The sequence below is a fragment of the Alligator mississippiensis genome, chromosome 4 (assembly GCF_030867095.1).
Source record: "Alligator mississippiensis isolate rAllMis1 chromosome 4, rAllMis1, whole genome shotgun sequence".
NCBI classification, from domain to species: Eukaryota; Metazoa; Chordata; order Crocodylia; family Alligatoridae; genus Alligator; species Alligator mississippiensis.
Window position 1 is genome coordinate 39,746,145 of NC_081827.1, and position 21,211 is coordinate 39,767,355.

The 21,211-nt window shown below is 44.9% G+C and overlaps 1 protein-coding gene across 1 annotated transcript; it reads right to left on the reverse strand.

The window, feature by feature from the left end:
* Nucleotides 1-1,343: 1,343 nt before the first annotated feature.
* Nucleotides 1,344-4,531, reverse strand: LOC106737453 (tetraspanin-7). Its single transcript, XM_059726171.1, has 2 exons — nt 3,881-4,531; nt 1,344-1,400 (listed from the first exon to the last, which is right to left on the reverse strand). The coding sequence occupies exons 1-2, from the start codon at nt 4,529-4,531 to the stop codon at nt 1,344-1,346; spliced, it is 708 nt and encodes a 235-aa protein (XP_059582154.1).
* Nucleotides 4,532-21,211: the final 16,680 nt, after the last annotated feature.

Sequence of the window (21,211 nt, forward strand, 5' to 3'; positions counted from 1 at the left end):
ATGATCAGGGATGTGCAGACAAGCCATATGAGGAGAGGCTGAGGGACTTGGGCCTCTTCAGCCTACAGAAGAGAAGGCTGAGAGAGGACTTGGTAGCAGCTTACTGCTACATCAGGGGAGTGCATCAAGAACTCGGTGAACAGCTGTCCACCAAAGCACCCCTGGGAAAAACCAGGAGTAACGGATACAAACTTCTAGAAGGCCACTTCAGGCTCAATTCTAGGAAAAACTCCTTCACAGCCATGGTGTCCAGACTGGAATAAACTCCCTCCAGAGGTGGGTCGATCACCTACCCTGGAAATCTTCAAAAGGAGACTGGACAGTCACCTTGCTGGGGTCACTTGACCCCAGTTGTCTTTTCCTTTCTAGTGCAGGGGGACTGGACCTGATGATCTACAAGGTCCCTTCCAGCCCCTAACAAACTGTGTGTATGAGGAAAGACTTCCCTGGAGTGAAAGTACACAAAACCTCTCAGGAGCAGGGCTGCTGAAACTATACAACAGAATCATGGCATCCTTTAAACTTAAATGGTTTTCCACTATTACATAAATATATTTTTGTGAAGGTTCGTGAACAGAGGAAAAAATATAGTGTTCTTCTTGGGTAGAGTTATCTGTTAGTGTGATGGATGGGATGGGTGCTCTGCATTAAACTTCACTGGGTAAGTGGTAGGACTGAGTTAATGCTGTGACATGATGATAGTAATGTAGCTGATCACAGAAAGAGTTTGTTTAGTGCCAGCAGGCCTAGAATACAGCATGGAGGCCAGGAATTTAGAACTAATGTAAAGTCTAGTTAATTTGAAGTACAATAGTGCTCTAAAATTGTGTATTTAAAAAAATAATAAGCATTGTCAATACACTGAACACTTTTTTTCTCTAATGAGCCAAATCTTTAGCCAGGTAAGTGTTTTTGAACATGCAATTAACTGCCCCTGCAATAGTCTGAGACACGTAGATACCACAGGAATATGCAGGTACAAATAGCTAAGCTACTTCACTTCCATGCACCAAAGTGGTACTTGCATAGCTGTGTAACTGCAGCTCATGGTAGTTTTGGGATTAATCTAAGCTCTCCATGCACTATTAAGAGAGCCTAGGCACCTTACCCGCAGTTCATATTTCACTTTCTGGGACAAGATCCCCTGTAAAGTAGACACTGCCTTGCATAATGTACAAGTGCACAAGTATTTCAACAGAGGTATCACCTAAAGTCCACAACTCCTGTACTGGATTTGTATCATTATCTATAGGACCTGTTCTTAGTAAAGAGACTGATTTTTGCTCCTGTTAATGTAGCAGTCCATCTATTGTTATTAACCTCTTCTATGGGAAGAGGTTTTTTTAATCCATATGAATGTAATCAGGATTAACATTTAAATTTCTTCTAATATTCAAAACCTGATTAGGAAAAATAGGTCATTAGTAACTTTTGTTAATTTTCAATGCTTTATTAGTTCACATGAGGAACAATGAAGACACAATCCAAACATTTCCAAACTGTATAAGCTTTATTGATCCTCAAATGTATCTTGAGTTGATATGATACATTCCAATAGGCTTTTATGTTTGCATTTCAGTTCCTATGGCACAGTTTGTTAAAGGACATACAAATATACAGAAATACAATGTGACTCAGGCTTTAAAGGGAAACTCAGATACAATCCAAAATTCAGTCCATAACTGTCCCACATCATGTTCGTTATTATTATATTATATACGGAGGGTTGCTTGCAACACTTACTATGTTAACATAGTACTGAATATTAGCAATATTTTACCTATAAAATATGCCATGTATCTGCCTTGTTAAAACTGGAAAATGCCATGCCATAACTAACAAAATGGAAGTTAAAGGTTAAGAGTTTAAAGTTAAAATTTAAACAAATTTATCATTCTCTCAATTTAAGAAAAGATACTCACATGCTCCAGCTAATCTACATGTATGAGCAACCAAAAATCACCAGTAGCCTATTTCCATTGCACTTTCCATTGATAAAGTCCTTTTTATTAATATAGCTTTAATCTAAGACAGAATGGGTAGTCAATATAAAATAACAATTAACCCGAACGGAGCTGACAGATTTAAGTAGAACTGTCCTTCTTCAGCCATTCAAATAGGATAGTTCTCCAAGTGAATATACTATGTCCCCTTTTTACTATACCCCCTTTTTCCTAAAGACAATCTCTTACACCTGTTTAACACACATTACATACTCTTATGAACAGCCAATATAATTACTCAGATCTATTTTAATCCCAAATGGATGAAAGCCATAGACCTGATCTTGGTTCATGTGAATGAGTCAATGTGACTACTTCTATGAGGAAAAAAATATTTCGGTGGAATTGAGAAGTATTCCTGGATTGTGCTGTGTATCTGACTAGTTCTTTTGCCTTTGAATTATGTTACTCATGAGTTTGTAAACATAGAGACACTGAGAGTTCACATAGGCTGACTGAAAATGTTTTAATTATCAGCATTCTTTGTGTATTTGTTCAGCAAGTTTGGTTCATGCAACAGTGAAGATTGACAAGTCAGGAACTGTGATGAACAACCCCCAGTACAACAGTGACTTGGGGTATGGACAGATTCACTGGTAGCACGACAAAGAACCTCAGAACTTTGTAGCATTACCAAAAAAAAAAAAAAGAGCGTCCTAGGGGCATGCAGATGTTCAAGCACCCTGGCTAGAAAGATACTAAGTCACCTCAAAGGCAAGCTCTCCAACTAAGAGGAAATAAAGGGCTTCTCTTTTGCTCCCTCCAGCCCCCAGGGGACCCTGTCAGCATGTCCCATCCCTGACAGCCTGTTTTCTTCAGCGGGTTGTCAGTGCTCAGCAGCTGTGCTTCGTGTTCCTGGGGTGACAGTGGCAGTGGCGACTGGCAGGTCTTCCTGCTGCGGCTGCCTTTTGTTTAATTTGTTGTGCAGCAGACAACATGCAAGGCTGTACATTTGCTCGGTGTTAAAAAGTCTCAGCAGGTCTGATCCTGCAGCAGGGACCAATTGTCAGTGACATCAAGTCCAGCTCTTCTCGGAGGAGGATGTTCTAATACAGCAAGAGGTGCCGAGTTTGTGGGGGGCCCTCCCAAGGACCCTGGCCCCCCTCGGGAAGCAGGCTGTCATCTGAAATGCATAAAACTTTCTACATGTCCATCATTTTAGCACCCCGGTGTACAAAAATGAAAGTCAACGCCTGTGAATATAGCTGAGGCCACCAGTAACCTCTCAGTGGTGAAGGAGAGCTGGGACAGATGGTCCAGTTCTGAAATAAAAGCCAAACCTTTCCTGCTCCAGACTGCGAGAGGGGTTTTGGCCCAGTGCTGAAGGGAACGCAGGAGGGATTCCAGTCTCAGATCCCCTCAGCCCCTGGGAGAGGAGACGATCAGGGCAGCCTATTTTACACACAGTCATTTTGGGCTGTTTGAAAAGGGCAGACAGGAACCGCTTGCCTGACGCAGGCAAAACAAGGCAGCAGGAGCCCATGACAATGAATTAGCTCAGCATCGCTGCTGCGGGCAGCGGGGGGCTGCCTGCTGTGTCCCCCTGGCAGTGGCCTCTCAGCGCTGGGCAGGAGGGAGGTGTCCCCTGCCCTCAGGCACGGGGCGGCCATCCCCCAGCCCGGCTCGCCTGCCCCCGCGGTGGCTGCTGGAAGCCCCCCGTGGCTACCCCACAGCCGTGGTGGAGGGGCACGGGAGCGGCTGGAGGTCCTTTCACCGCCGCCCCGCGGCCGGGCAGCGCACGTCGGGAAGGAGCGAGGATCGGCCCCGGGTCCGCTGCCCGCTCCCTCCCTCCCTCCCTCCCGCGCCGTCGGGGCTCAGCGCGGGGCGGCGGCGGCCGCGGGCGGCGGGGCGGGCAGGCGGGCGGCCAGCAGACAGGCCAGCACGATGCCCACAAGCTGCAGCAGCGCCAGCCCGAGCGCAGCCGTGGCGATGTAGAACATGTTGTCGCTGACGAAGGCCGAGACCTTGCTGAAGCAGCCGTGGCGGTGCAGCCCGCGGGCGTCGGGCGGCGGCGGGCTGTGCCGGCAGCCCCGGCGCGCCCGGCAGCAGCTGGCGGGCACCGAACCGTTGCCGGGCCGGCCCAGCCAGTCGCGGTAGCCGTCCACGCCGCAGCAGGCCAGGGCGCGCTGCAGGGCGTCCAGCGCCTCGGCCGCCCGCTCGTCCTGCCCGTAGGCGCGCACGGCGCGGCGCAGCCCCTCCTGGAAGCCGCGCGCGATGTCGCGGCGGTAGAAGAGCGCCAAGAGCCCGGCCGCCAGCCCGGCCAGCAGCACGGCCGCCTGGAAGGCGCCGAAGGTGCGCAGCAGGCAGCGCTGCTCCGTGGCGGCGCTGAAGCAGCCCAGGAAGCCCCAGACGACGACGGCGGCGCCGGCCGCCAGCAGGATGACTGGCGTGTGCGGCGCGGCGCTGGCCGACAGCGCCAGGTACGTGCCCAGCGCCACCTTGGCCCACAGCCCCAGGGTCAGCATGGTCAGCCCGGCCGCCCAGAACACGAAGCTGAAGGCCATCAGCGACAGCTTCAGCAGGACCATGGCGCCCGCCCCGTCGAGCCGCCCGGGCCCCGGCTGCAGCGCGCCCCTGCCTGCGCTCTTATAGCAGCCCGCTCCCGCCGCCGCGGGGCCGGCCAATGAGGCCGCGAGCGCCACGCCCTCCCCGCAGCCTCCGGCCGTCGCCGAGACCCGGACCCGCTCGCTCGCTCGCTCTTCTAGGGGCCCGGGTGTGCGAGGGACCCCACCCGCGGCCCTCCGACCCCGAGGAAAACTGCTTTGCCGTGCTGGGGGATCTGCTGCTGGAAAGCCACCGCTTCTCCCCACCTGCCCTCCCCTTCGCTCCTACCAGCGAGTCGCCAGTAATACGGCATGAGGGGAGGGGGATGGGGACGACAGTTCCACACACTCTTTAGACAGCCCTGGAGAGATTGATGGTGTAATAAAGGGAGACCAGCGGGATCCATCTCTGGCTTCTGTGACCTGTGACTGCCTGGCAGGCGGCCCCGCTTTGATTAGACAAGGTTCTTAGGGTAAATCCGGTATCTTTTATTAGATGAACTAAAATAGCTGGTCTAATAAAAGATATTGGATTTACCCAAAGAACCTATAAGTACATAAGGGGTGTACATCAGGATCTGAGAGAACGTCAGTTCACCAGAGCACCCCAAGGGAAAACTAGGACCAATGGTCATAAACTCCTCCAAGACCATTTTAGGCTGGACATAAGAAAAAATGTATATACTGTCCGAGCCCCCAAGACCTGGAATAGACTCCCTCCAGAAGTGGTGCAGGCACCTACTCTGGACTCCTTCAAGAAACATCTGGATGCTTATCTTGCTGGGATCCTATGACCCCAGCTGACTTCCTGCCCCTGGAGCAGAGGGCTGGACTTGATGATCTTCGAGGTCCCTTCCAGCCCTGATGTCTATGAATCTATGGAAAAAAAACTGTGTCTGGCTATGTCCTTAGACCAACACAGCTACAACCTATACACTTTGGTTATAAAGTGCTGTTACACCCAGGATGTCTCAGGGGCTTTCATTTTATCTGGAGAAGTACAAGAAAAGCCAAAGCAAGTTCCTCTGAACTAGACACTGGCGTATAGGGTGTTATCCATCAGGCAATATTAACAAGAGCCACTACATACAGCAGAGACTACACAGACACACTACCACGGAGCAGCGCTGCCTGTTGCGCAGCTTCGGGTGCCTTCCAGGCAGCCGTGCTGCTGGCCGTACTGGGGGCCGGGCTCTTGGCACTCTTCTACTGCCAGGACATCGCACACGGCTTCCAGGATGGCCTGTGCCAGGCTGAGCATGCCTACGGGGAAGACGAGGAGGCGGCAGAGGTGCTGGACACCCTGTAGCGCATGCTGGCCTGCTGTAGCAAGGTCTCGAGACCCTCAGAATCAGTCCTCAGGGTTTGAGGCAGGTTCCAGACTGCCACACTTCTGCCTTTGTGTGGCAGAGATTTATACAGTTCAGGTTCAGATTTCTGTATTCCCGCCATTCCTCTGAGATAAGGATCTCTTGGCCAGTTCAGTAGGGAGCAGGGAAACAGAGTCATGGTCTCTGACCATTGTTCTTTCCTAGGGTTGATCACTCCCTAATGCATCTCAGCTCCCTTGAAATTGTTCCTCTGCATCTCAGCTCCCTTGAAACTGTCCCTGGCAACCTGCTTCTCTCACATGCTAATCATTGTGATTCAGACTGAACTGCTTCTGGGATCACAGTATTTGGGAGGAGGAATGTAGTGACCCACAAAGCACAGCAAAAAGTGGTGAGAGGTGTTCAGGACTCCCCAGCAGTGATACAGCATTTCATTCCACCAAGGAACTATATAGTGTCTCCAGTCACTGGTTCTAACTTCACTCCTCAGCACAGGACCAATGGTCCTCAACCTTTTTAGAAAGGAGGTACCCCTCCTTAGACTCAAGGCATCCCTCTGAAAAGCCAAGTCTTAAATTTTCACTCATTTTTGTTACTATGGAAAAATGATAGAGTGATTTTTCTGTTGCAAAGAACTCAGGACACAGCAGAATGGAGTGTTTTAAATGTCATGGATTCCTATTTCAAATCTCTGGGTTTATCTTGTAAATCATGTGTGCACACCAAATAGTGCTAACTTCACGTGGCATCCTTGAAAGCAAAGGGAGGCACCGGCAGGTGTAGGGTACTGTTGCACCCTAGTTGAGAAGGACTGCAGTAGACACAGGGGACTGAACCAAATATATTTGTAAAGAAAATGACACATTTTTTTTTTCATTTTATTTTCAATATTTGATAATCCACAGAAACAGATCATATCAGAAAGCTGTATCATCTCAAATGAGATGAACATATGCAGAGGACCATCTCTGCCCCAAAAATCTTATAATATAAATAGATGAAGCAGATAAACATGGAGAGGAACTCAGACGATAAAAGCAAAATGACCTAAATCCCAATGCAGTGCTCTATTCACTGGACTACATTGTGTTTTACAAATCTGGTCAGGTGTGATCCTTATTCCATTCTAGGTATTAGATCATCTTAAATATGGTCTGGCAAAACACACACAAACTATGTGACAATTTATTCTACACCATTTAGGATTTTCTTCCATGTGCATTACTGTAGGTCATTGTTAATACTGTTGGTCATTGTTAATTCAACAATCTGCTGGGAATTAAACAGATTGTGAGTCACCAGTATGCAAATGATCCAGATTCAACTGTATATAAATTTAAGTTACAAGTAAAGAGTCCAATATCAACTAAAAGTATCTAGATTTTACCTGGTGCATATATTGCAGATATTATACTGTGCACCACGTTAAATCAGTGTAAGTGTCTGTTGCATAGCTACATAAATAGGATTAAAAAAACTAAAGCCAATCTAGACATGCCATATTTTCTTGCACCTTTTCTCTCCCAAAGCAAATGGAGAAAATTGGGGTGTGCATTAAATGTGAGGAAAAGGCTCCCTATGGGTATGGACATTTGGTGGTAGGAGAGGTAGAGCAACGCCAGTGTTAATTGCTGTGGCTCCCACTGCTCTGTCCCCCTGCACTACTGTCAAATGTCCAGACCCATGGGGAGTCTCCCGCTCCAACAACATGCCAGATTGGGCTGGCACAGTGGGTTGGACTGTGGCTGGACCCTGCACACTGGTTCTGGAGTCATAGGCTGGGTTGAACCTGGCATAGTGAATCTGAGACTGTGTACTGGCTCTGGAGCCAGTGCACTGGGTTGGTCCTGGCATGAGGTTCCAAAGGCAATGTGCTGCGTTGGCCCTGCTGTGACTGAATTGTACCCCACTATGTGGCCTTTTGCCCCCAGACCTGGCACAGGGACCCCGGACCTCCAGCCCCAGCTCAGGGTTCCCAGCTCCCAATCCCATGGCATGTAGACCCCAGCTCCCAAGTTCTCAGCTCTGGCCTCTAGCCCTAGTGTAGCTAGAAGTCAAGTTGCCTGCCCAGCTCACCTGCTCTCAGGAACAGTACAGATGGGCCAGATTGTGGGCCACCAGGGCCTGGCAGGGTCCCACCAGGCCTGCTAGCTCCTGCCTGCTCTGACTGGGTACCTGCTGCCTCCCACCAACCAGACTGAGCCCGCTGACTCCTGGATTGGGCCCGCTACAACCTGCTGCCATCCCACACCAGCCTGGATCAGGCCTGCTGCCCCCCTCCCTGTCCCCACTGGCCTGGATCAAGTTTACCACCACCCACCCTCATCCCCGCCAACCCAGATTGGGCTTTCTGCTACTCATCGCTGTCCTTGCTAGCCTCTCAGTCCTCCCCACCCCGCACACCTCCAGATTGGGCCTGCCCCCCCCCCCCCCCACCTCCCCAGCACCCCAGATCCCTGCTCACTGTTCTCTTGGCAGTTCCTGGCTTTTCTGTGGTGACTCCTGCTGTCTCCAGGGAAGAAGCAGAGAAAGGGAACCTGCCCACTGCCAACACCGCTGCCACTTTCTGGGCAGGGTTCAGCCCAGAAAGCAGCAGTGGCCAGGCAGTTGATGGCTGGGCTAGTGGAGGGGGTAGGGGCTAGTGGCAGCAGGCTCAGTCTGGGTGGGGAGGGGGCCATCAGCCTAATCTGGTTGGCTGGGAGCAATGGGGACCCAGTCAGGGCAGGCAGGGGCTGGTGGGCCTGACGGAACTCCACCAGCTCCCAGTGACCCGCAATCTGCCCCACCCGCCCTGCTCCTAAGAACAGGTGACCCAGGCAGGCACAGAGACAACTTGATTCCTAGCCTGGCCCCTGCAAATCAGCCCTGTAAGGGCAAGTCAGAGCAGTGCACATTACAGGGGGTGTATCTATATGTGAAATTAATAGAACACAATAAACTCTGGAGCAGTTCAAGATGGAGTCAACTGCTCCTGGGTGCAGCATCTACACGTGCACCTGGGACCATAGATAGCAATCTGAGCCGGGGTGGAGCAACCCCGGGCTCCAGATGGTGGCATTGGGCAGTGGAGAGCCAGGGGTCTTGGCTCCCGGCTGGCTGGGCTGACCAGCCACAATTTGTAACCAGCAGTCACTGTCTACAGTGACTTAATAACACTTAAGGACACTTAATAACGCTTGATAACACTTAATGACTCTGCCATAAGACAGTACTATCCTATGGCAGAGTTAATTAATTTACTGCGCCCTAATATTGGTGCATGTGTAGACTGTGATGTTTTACTGCAGAGCTAATTAGTCTACTCCACAGTAAAGTGCCCATGTAGATGCACCCAGAGAGTATTAAGCCTTAACATGCAACTGCTCAAAGTCCATGCTAACGTTAACATCAACTAACATTCTTTAAAGTTAGCATGTGCTAATTTTAAGGTGTAACTATACCTTCACAGATATGAATCTCAAAGATGCCTAGGAAATTCTGAAGTTTTCAGACAGAGGTTATCTCTGTTTCCCTTTCACCCCTCAGAGAAGGGCAGCATTAACTATAATATATATCAAACTTGGCTTTGTGTCACCATGCCAATATCCACAATTAAGTGTACCATAGTCCAGAGGCAAATTACATGGTGATGTGCACCTGACATCTCAGAACTGGTGGCTAAAAAGATCAAGCCTTTACTTGATCTTTCTATAACTGAAAAAAAGTTCTTTATATAACTGAAAAAGAAATAGTCACAGTTTTACCCGTCAATAAAAACACATCTAAGCCTGCCATTGGTGGAACCACCAGAAAGTTCAGTATCAGCCACTTTCTGAACAAAGATGTGTCTGGTTTCTCCAGTCAGCCACAGTGGAAGAAGAAATATTTCAACCTTGGTGAAAATATAGTAAAAATTCAATCTACGAGCCAAAGCTGCTGTTCATGTAAATTGTCATGTTTCTGGAAACATCAGTGGGTCTACATTAATTTGCACTAAGGAACTAGTGTTTTAGAATGAAACAATGAGGACATTTATGATCAGTATATCTTCTTGTGCTTCAGGACCAAATTTTTAATGGTAAGAATCAAAGAGACATATGCAAAATAGAGAACAGCGAAGTAACATAGTTCAAGGAAGAAAAGAACTATTAAGAATCATCACATGCCTACTCTATTCTCTTGAAGCCCAAAGATTTGTGCAAAGAATATGATGGTTTTAGAAGTAGTTATTTACTTTTATCTATCAGTACAGAACTTACAAACTGCTATCATATATTTGCACTGCACTGCAAACTTTCTAGTGGAGACAAGGAATATAGTAACATGAATCAGCTTCAGTGATAAATATAATGGAAGATTTAATGGAAACTATACTCAGTGGTAACAGGAGCTCCATATCAACTTTGAAATAATTTTATTTCAAAACTATCAATGTTTTTCCACTGTTTCACATAGGAACACTTTTTACAGACCTATCTGTAGAGTAGCATTGCTCTTTTGTGTTTTGCTGATGTCTGTATGAAGAGTTCTAAGTTGAATGTGTATCTGGGGGTGGCGTGGCGGGTATATGAATATAGATTAGTATCGTGTGGAAGCACAACTGACAGGGGTCAACACAGCAGATGCAATAGTCAGAAGTCAGAATATTAGCTTAAGTTCTCAAAAGCTTGAAGACGTTGCACTTGAACTAAACTGTTAATTTACACATTTAAGAAGTGCTTTTTCCCTTGCAAAAATAATGAACTCTTTTATCTCTCACGGCATTTTTATAACAGTGTTCCCAACAATATCATAGTTTCTTTCTGGTGGTTTAAGTCTATAAATGTTCCTTTAATGTTGGAAATGGCTGATGGAGAAATAAATATCGTTGCATAAATGGCTGGTAAGGTCAGATTTAAGGGCCAGATCCAGAAAAGAGATGGAGGTGTTAAACTGCCACATGTGCCTAAATCTAAAATTTAGTTCAACTCCCCACCCCTCATTTTGAAGGTGCTTAAATGTCTCAGTCCCTTAAATTTCCACTGGCCAAGTTCCCTAGCAGCCTGAATGTTTACTTGTGAGTTCCCAGAACCACCAAAGTTGGATAATGCTTAGCAGCCTGATGCTTTGCTTATGCTTAAACCACATCAGGTTTCTAGATGAGGCATTCCTACACCTGTTTGCCTACAGAAAAACAAATCCCATATGTGTTCCCAGATCATGCCAACCAGATCAGACTTCACACAAAGCACAGCAGATGTTATGGGTGCTCTTTTGGCCAATAATACAATGAATAGGGCAGTCACCCAGAGTATGAGAGGACTGGATTAATTTTCTTCCTCTGTCTGAGGGGATTTGAAGTTCTCTCTCTCACCTCTGGGGTGAATGCTTTAACTACCCCTTGCTGTAGCCAGCCAAGAGGCTCTGGTGGTTAGACAGCAAGCCTAGTGACTGGGATCTTCAAATAGGACAGTGATTCTTAATCAGGATGCCATGGCACTTTGGGGTGCCACAAGATCTTTTGAAGGGTGTTTCAAGGTGTGAAGAGATAAGCAAATAAGCATAGGCTCAGGCTTGTCCTTGCCTGCCTGCTCCCCACCCTTACTGCCCTGCTCCTGTGCAAGGCCTCTCTGTGATATATCAACTAGTTATGAAAACTGGATGACATACAATTCACAAAAGTAATGGAGGGTGCCTCGAGTCCAGTTAGGGGCTCCTCAAGTCCAAAATGGTTGAGAACCACTGAACTGGGAGGTAGTATGCTTGGGTTCCAGTTTTGTTTATATTAAGTATTTACTGGGATGCGCTAGCACCCAAGTTCTTTTGTGGATCTGGCCCTAACGCATTATGGTAGGGAGGTTCTCAGGTTTCGGTTTATTAAATGCATTTTTTTTATTTTGGTAATTTGGGGAGAAATGTATATATAGCCTTTGATCAATTTAGTCAATTGCTGTAAGAGTAAGTACTGAATGATTAATTTTACTGAGTGAGCTCAGTTAAAGCATCTCTGAAGAATAGCTATAAAATGTATCTCAAATCCCTACTGAGGTAATCAAGAACTGACCACTGCTTTTCTTTACTGCAGAATGATCCCATTTCTTCCAGCTGAGATGCCACTCGGAAGGAGTCTGTGTAGTGGGTGGAACATAAGAATGGAAGTCATCAGATTCAGAGTTGTTTTTTCTTCCTCTGCCACTGACTTTCTGCATAAACCTTGGCAGTCACTAAACCATTGTGTCTTATTTAACCTATGGGAAATATGATAATATTGTTTTGCCCAAGATTCACAAATAAAGGCATTGTACAAATGAGAAGTCTACCTTCTGTAGACAATAAAATTTTAATTAAGCTACTTAAAAGGAATACTGTAGATGCTGAGGTACGTGTATCTATTTAGCTTAGAGAAAACTTGCACTGATTAGTTACAGATACTGTAACTAACTAGTGTTATTTTTTATTTGCACTGGGCTATGCCTACCAGCCCCATCATAGGCAAACACCATTTTGTATTAATTGCTTACAGTTATTGAGCAAAAAGGCTGTCTATACTTTGGTCCTGATTTAGATATCTTTACTTGATATGTTACTCCATTAGTCCCACTGACTTCAGTGAGATGATTAATGGAACACATGGAAATTAATATGAATTAACACATTCAAAAAGATCTGGCTGTTAGCACATCCAAACAAGATGTGAGGTAGTTAAATAGCTAGGCAGAGCTGGTAAAATAAATCCTACCAGATCGGAAAAGTGTTAAAAAGGAATTAAAAATGACAGCTTTTGTTTTCTTGGGTGGATTATATGTAGGGAAGGTGAGTGCATAGTAAACAGGTCCGCTGACTTCAATGGAAGTTGAGAAATGTCAGTCTTTCACAGAAGGAAGCGCTGTGTTACATACGGGTATTGGCAGCAGCCAGATGTGTTGCTATGGCACAATCCACTGAACTCATACCTTGATACACATAACAGGTAAGCAAAACTTCCAGGGTGTCAGACGCTGGGAATTGTCACCAGCAAAGTCTACTTTCCATTTGTTGTGTCATAATTCGCAGTCACCTTTACTAGTTTTAAAGCTATCTGAACTTGTGACTTGCATCTTGCAAGCCTATTTTCTTTTTTTCAGTGATGCTGAACAGATGCCATCATAGTTAAGGGCTACATTTTTGCTTCTGATAAGTTTTCAGCAGAACAGCACAGTTACCTCAGGAGCATGCTGGGAATGAGTATGATTTAGCACCAGTCAAAGTTCTACCCCTGTAGATATTGCTTCCCAATATGCCCTGCAGTTTGTTATGTGGCTACTATCTGTGACTTACATCTTTGTAGACATATGAAATAACCCACAAGATGGGAATATTGCTGGTTAATATATTAATCAACAGATAGAATTGTCTAATAATATCCTATATGTTGTTTCCAAGGAAATGTCTGACATTACTGATGTATGGTAAAATAATATTAGTACTTGGACTTTACTATTCAGATAGATAGACAGACAGATGACAGTATTCTGTTTCTCCTCCCCACAAGTGAGTCTGAGCTGTGCTTGGCATAAGACTGGAAGCAGGAAAAACAAGGAAAATAGAAAAGCTGGTTTTAAGCCACACTCATGTTTTCTTGATACAGAGACTGGCCAGAGACTGGGTGATCTCTAGGATAAATTATAGCAAATGCAGGCCCCAAAACTACAGGTTGCCACAGTATGGGGATTGCCCAGGTATGTATACATACTTTTTTACAACATTGTTTTCAGTGTTGTGGGCCCCCAGTGGGGGAGGTAGAGGAATTGCTATACTGACCTCAGATCACCAGTGGATTTCCCATTCCTGATCCACTGACTTGTACAACTGCTTTGCAATGCTAAGATGAAAATGTGTTTTCCTTAAGCAGACATCACTGTAATCTCTTGTAAAGGTCTAAGACAGCACACTGTACACACAGTATGTTACACTGATATCTTTGCTTTAGTCAATGCAATGATTTGTCAGTCGCAGCAGAAATATATCTTTACTTTGCCAATTTCAACAATGGAGATTCTGGTTAGGTTTTTCAATAAAGGCGGTTTCTTAAATATTTTCATATTCCTGTCCTTGAATACTCTTTGTTGCACTATTCATTCAGTGCCAGTTTCTGTTAACGTTAACAAAGCAACTATTGGCATCATGTAGAACCTGAGCTTTACATAAGAATTGCTAGTGTGGCTAGTAGCTCCATTTGTAATTAGAAGGCCCTAGCACTTCCTATTTTAAGACTATGTTCTGATGATGCTTTCAGTTTTGCCAAGTTTTAACCATTTGAGCTGAAATTTTCCATTTCAAGTATCTGCCTCAGACTGTTTTTTCCCTTTCTATGCTTCATTAAAAATGGTTCTGTTGTTTCAGAAAGCTAACTTGTGGAAAAATGTATTGTTTGCCTCATCATGAAAACAAATCTCACAATCATTTCTTTAAGATGTGCATAGTGTCTCCATGCCTTAGAGAAAGGACTTGAAATTTGGCAAGGATCTTTGTCGTTGTTTGAGAAAGTAATGTTTCATTCCTGTGTAAAACTAAGACATTTGTCTATGTTATAAAGCTGTGAAAATCTCAATGCACACAAACTCAGTACAGGCTTCTTAAAGTTTAACAGGCAAAGCTATGGAATATTTCATCTGCACTGAGCATGCTCCAGCCCAGGGCTTCAGGAGCTCAAGGCTAACTTTCCTTGAAATTACTCTTGCCAGTAAGAGCCAAAGTTTCAAGACATGAGTGGGAAGAAACCCCAAGGAGGGAAGGGCGGGGGGCGGGGGGCGGGGGCTTCACTGAATCCTTTCTGGGTTTGGCATTAACAAGGGCAAGAAACTTGGGAAGGAGACTGGGACTGGGATTCACAGTTAAGGGAAAATCTGAGATGGAGAGCCCGGAGATGGAGACTGGGATTGATTGGCCAAGAAGGCTAGTACTGGGATGAAGAGCTACAAGCAATAAGTAGCTATGGTTTGAATTTCTAGAGTCCTATGTAATTCTGAGTTCTCTGGAAAATCCAGTCCTTGGTCTCTGAGTTTTGCCATCCGAAATTAGTGATTTTTTTTTTGCCTTAATCTGTCTGTACCTCAGTCCCCTGTGTCAAATCTGACCTCACAGCATCACATTTCGCAGAGGTGTTCTGAAAATAAATCCATTAATACTGGTGTTTGTAAATCTCACAAATACTACAGTGAGGAGTACTGAGGAAAAGCTTGTAAGAAAATTCATTATTTTGTCTTCAGAGCAGGATCTACATAGTACACAGAAAATATAGAACAGGTCCACATAAATCACATTGAGGAAAATATTAAATATCAAATAGCTGCTCATTCAGTGAATATAGTTCCTCCTGCACACTGACTAGGGCAGGAGTCCTGTAGAAAAAAGTTTGTCATGATGTAATTAAAAATGGTGTCACAACACAAATAAGGTTGCTTTAATTCTGGCATTCCCCAAATTTGAATGCTGGATTTGGCAAACATTTTTTGTAATATAAATCTGTGTATGTATAATAAATAGATGTAAAAAAGCAATTATGAGGATGCCTAAGGTTGATCTCTGAAAACATCTTATGCTTCAGATGTTTCCGTGGGCAGATGAAGAGAGTGGGACAATAGAAATGGTAGACAGTTTGTTAAAAAAAAGCCTTTCAAGTCTTTTAGTACACGTTATTTATTCAGACTTTTCTAGGAAACCTAACTACAAATATGAAAATATCTTTTGTTCCTTATTTAAAGAACAAGGGGGATCAAAATGAGCCTTAACTATGGCCTGGCTACCACCTCTCTATAATAATGCAAATGACTGCAGAGCCCTGCTCCTGTAGCTCCAGAGACACGTCTGTGGCATCTGAGCTAACATTTGCACTCTGCTATAGAAACGTATATAACCAACCAGTTCAGCACAAGATGCTCAATAGACATGCAAGCGTGCCCTTACTGTCTAGTATCTTTTATAGTCATTTATACCACGGCAAAGTAAGTGAAAAATGCTGGCGCACAGCCAGAGTGTATACAAGGGTGTATCACACCCTGAGAGCTATGACAAGAACCTTTTGTTGTAGATCCCATTAAACCAGGCATGTCAACCCCTGGGCCACAGGCCAGACGTGGTCTGTGGTGCTGTGTCATCTGGCCTGCAGGGCTCCCCATAGGTCCAGAAATATGGAGCCACTGTTCACCTACTGCCAAAACTCTGGACCCATGGGGACCCCTAGGCCCTGTGTGCTGCATTGGGCACCCAATCTCGGCACACAGAACTGGGGGGGCGGGGCAGGGGGGTGGTACTGGGCCCCAGGGCCCAATCCTGATGTGGGGGGCTAGGAGTAGGCAGTGCCATGTGACCAGGGCCCAATCCCATCACGTGGGGCAGGGAGGAGGTGGTGCCACGCCCAAGGCCCAAACCTGCACACCAGACTCAAACTATTTCATAGGGCCAAAAGGTTGAGTGTCACTGCGTTAAATCATTTTTCATCAATCTCTATGTGATGATGGAGCTTATGATGCCTCTCTGTATCCTCTTATAATCTCCCAAAAGAACTATAAATACCCTGACTTTCCCGCCTGCCATGTCTTGGATGTTATTATAATATGTTCTAATTTATGATGTCACTCATGGGGAGGATTATTATATATATTTGTTGTTTTATTATATTTATTTATTTATTTATTGGTATCTCTATTAGGAGTTCCGGTATGATAGTGGAAAACTTCACACTCCTTCTCGACTATTCACACACACTCGCCGATATGTGTATATATTCACAGTCGGATGCAGATTAACACTTGTCTTTATTTTTATTCTTTATAATGCTATACAAACTTTCTTTATCTTTAAACAGAAGCGGTCCATTTATCTTTTTTTTTTTTACCTTATCAGTTATATCAACTTTGTAATTCTATCTATATACTGTTCTTACATAACTATTATCAGTTTGGTTGGGCTGAACTTGGTATTAGGAAATGAAGTCTCTAACTCCGGTTAGTCTGTTTATTTCTTTTTGGGGCAGAATTTTCTCTTCAAACCCCGTTGTATTCTTTCTCTTTATTTCTGTTACCAGAAGTGTGTACCTTTTATCTTGCACGTGTCTGAAGCCTTAAATCCTTGTGGCTGACACTCAGATGCCTTCTCTAAGCTTATGGGAGTGGATTAATTCACTCTTCCCTTTTTTTTGTTTGCTTTTCATCGCAACTGCCAGCCGCGTCTCGTGGTGTGCCTCTTCGGGGATCCTCCCCTCTTCCTCTGAGCTCTGCTCTCTCTGGCGTCGAGAGAAATCCTGAGGTAAGCTTCTTATCTCCTGGGGATCTTCTTTTTCCCCCTCTTTCTCTTTCAGCCATTCTCTCTTTTTTTCCTTCTAAGACTCCTGTCTCTCCTTTCTTTCTCCCGGAGCTTCTAGCCTTATATGGTAATAGCTCCGGAAGCGGCATTCCCCGGCTGCTTTTGCCGCCTCGCTGTTTACTCTTTCACACTCTACCATAACACCCACTGCGTAATCACAGAACAGGCAGATCTTTCATTTTTCTGTCATGCATCTGGCTTATGCAGTAAATTAGAAAGTAAGTCCCTCAGGTGACAGCTCTGATAGTTTGGTGGGAAACCATTCAGTAAAAAGAGAGATGTGACACCCTAGCCCAAGTGTGGGCAAAATGCAGCCCGTGGGCCAGATGCAGCCTGCCAGGCCATCCTATCCAGCCCACAGAGCCCCTAAAAAATTTAGAAAATTTCAATTTATCTGCCCCGGCTGCCTGTCATGCAGCCCTCGATGGCTTGCCAACACTAAGTAAGCAGCCCTCCGCCCAAAATAATTGCCCGCCCCTGCTCTAGCCCCTCCTCTTTCTGCTCAGCATTTAGCACTCCAAAAAATACTGGAATAATTCCAGATTTCAGCCAGCAGAGCATCACAGCTATCATCTGGAATATAATCACAATCATTATTACCACTTCTAAAATGCAGACATCTTGTACAGAACTTGATTTTAGTTGATCTAAGTGATACCGAGCCAGGATGTGTAGCAGTCTTTGAACACAAATTCTGAATGTAAATTCTATGTAGTCAAATTTACAAGTGCTCACAAATATTTTACTATAAACGCTTTTGCTTCCTTGTCAGATATTTGAGCTATTATGTCAACATCCTTATCATACACAAAAAGGTCCTTGGTGATGATCTTCTTCATTAGTGGATCCTTGACCTCCAAATAATCTTCATTACTATCTTCAGCATACCATACGTCTCTCAGAGCTAAGTAGGTAAGTGGCACATTCATCTGTTAGCGATAAGGTTAAAGAAAGGTCAGTATGTTTATTAGAGCACTTTTGGGCATCTTCATTAAACTGATTTGCTGTCTGTGAACCTTGATGCAAAGCAACTATTCATGCTTATAAGAGAGGCATCATGCACTGCTATCCACTTGTAGCTTTCATTTCCTAAAAATTGCAGTGAGTTTAGAAAGCATCCTGGCTCATACCATTTTATTTTTCATGCCTGGGCTAAATGAGAGTGTCCATTGCAATCAAAGGGCACTTGTTTGTTCTTAATGGTCATAAGGCAGCTTTTTTCCATTTTTTTCAGTATCAGTCCTTTCAAAGATGTTGCTTTTGTTCCCATTGCATATCTCAACCTTCCTTAGGAAATGCAAAGCCAGAACAAACAGCTTAAAGTTATCTTGGTCCAATGATTTAATTAGCATATAGAAATGTTCTTGTTCCACATCTTCTGTTTTTAAATGAGCCTGTCCTTAGCAAAGTTCAGGTAAAATCAAGGAGCAAATGGTAGTAGCCAATGAGCTCTCCTTGGAACATTTTACAGGTATTCTCATAATTCTTTTCCATGGTCAGCTGTTTAGGATTTATAGCAACAGTATTCTTGTTTTGAACACATACTGCCAGTTGGAGTTCATATCTTGATATCAAGATATACTTTGGGAACACAGGATCAGAGGAATTGACATAATCAAGCATCCTGCTGTTCAGGCTCTGAGTTTCATTTTGTAATGTGTGCATACTTCACAAAACTGAGACAAAAATATAAAAGCATAATAAAATAATAATGTAAAAATAATAAAAATTAATTTTAAAAAAGAATAAAATGTAATTTGTATTAGCAGCAGATCCTACACTTCTTCTAGTGCCTTCCAAAACTCATGCACCCATATAAGATAAAAGAGACCATCCATTCCATTCCTGGTTTGCTTCAGGGAAGGTCGTGTATCAAGTAATTATAAAAAGAACAGGAAAAAGGAGTTGGGATTTTTGGATTATAATACTCATGCTCAGTGAAAGGAAGCTCAAAGCCAATCTTTCTTTTTTTCCAAAATGAAAAATAAGACTTAGAATAAGTGCTGTAGTGTTGACTTTCTCTGATCTTGTCTTAGTTGTAGTACTTGCAGCCCTATGGTCAAAATTAATGATAGCTAAAATAATTAATCAGTAAGTATCACTCTTTATATTTTCTAGCCAGAGAGGTTTGGAAGTTAAAGGGACTCTTCACCAATTTAAAACCATTTGTATGTGTGAATGTTTGAAGGAGAGGGGCTTACACTGTCAGAAAAGACAAAAGGCATCATTTAGGACTGCTGTATGTAAGTGTAAAGTTTCTCTGGAACTGATCCAATGACTATGAAGTTATTGGAGTCTTTCCATAGGCTTCAGGGGACTTTGGATGAAACCATAAGGCCTTAATTCAGCAAAATACTTAAACACATGTGGAACTTTATTTACATGCCTATACTTCACCTGAGACCAGCTGGACTATTATATTACTGGTATTGCAGTAGTCCCCAGAAACTCAACGATAGAGCGTGTTCCTGTAACATAAAGCACAGCACCAGGGATTGGCAATGTTTTGCTGCTACAAGCCAGACAGAGCTTGTGACCCAGCCCCCTGCCATAAGCCACAAATCCCCACCCTCTCCAGAGAGCTCAAGCTGCCTGACAGAAAAGTACAGGCCTCTCACAGCAAGGCATGTGAAGGCACAAGAAAGCAGCAGGGTATCAGGCCACAGTCTTGAACCCAGAACATCTGTCTACCCAGATTAGCTGCCTGTCCTAGTCTGCCACCTCTCCTACTGACCACTCAAGCTGGACACAGGTGTCCAGAAACCTCCATTCAACCTAGCCACCCACCCATGCCCTGCTCCCAGAGTGATGGCCAGGGTCAGATGACACCTCACTCTTTCCCGCATAGACCCTAGAAGAGGAAATGTATGGGTAACAGAGCTCAGTCTCTGCTCAGCTGCCTGGCTGTTTCCTATGGCTTGTCCCTCTGTCTGCCCTCCTGGATCACCTGACTACTTGACCTGGCTCACCCTCTGACTCCATGCTCTGCCTGATCCTCTGGTTTCCTGACTCTGCTTGTTCCCAGACCCAGTTCTCAGACCGATCTCCTGGCTCCTTGACCCAGCCCACACCTAAATCCCGCTTGCTTCTTCTAACTCACTTCTTCTAATTCTAGACTCCAATAACTTGTTCCCTGAGTGGCACCTGAACTGGTGTGACCCAGGGAGTGCTGCAGAAGAGACAGGTAGCATGGTGCAGCTGCTGCTGGCTGCTTGATCCCCTGTGCTGGGTCAGATCTTCCTAGGCTGAATCTAACCTCTTTGTGGGTTGAATTTGGCCTATGGACTTCAGATTGATAACCTCTACACTACACGAACACAAAACAGAATGGCTTACATAATGCCACAAATATATATTTTTTTCTAAATGTCACGTCTTGGGCCAAATCCGCCAAATCAGTTCCAAATTCTATTGACTGAGCAGAGCTCAATCATTCAACTCGGTGTGGCGCTACCACAGGCAAGTATCCTACCTCCCAGACTCTTCAACCTGAGACTTCAGATACTCTTAAATCTATGGCATGCATCCAACATGCAAGTCCGAAGCCCGGAGACCTTGGAATTCAGATGCCCCCTAGTCTTAGGCCGAAGAAACAAGCTAGAGGAAAAGCCCGAGGGCAATCCCCCGTCACCTTGAATTGTGTAGCTGAGATGCTTGCATTGGAAGCATAGTCTCTTGCAGGGGTCAGCCTGCCCAGAGTACAAGGGACAGACCTTCACCCTGTATCTACATTAAGTCATTCAAGGCAGAGAAGTGTATCTCCCCTGCCAGGTCAGTAAAACTACCTGGGCAGAAACTATTACGGAATCTCCCCTGCCAGGTAAGTGTATGCATGATGTTTTACAGGCAGGTTGAGGTGGGACTGAAAAGAATGACCCTGCGGATCCCTGATCGCTGGCAACAGGAAGCATGTGCCATGGCAGGCATTTCAGTTACCAAAGGCTACTTTGTTACCGTGTAACATTACTTATTTCAGAAATTTCTCAGTGAGAAAGGGGAAGGTGGTAAAAGATTATATATTGAGCCAACTTAT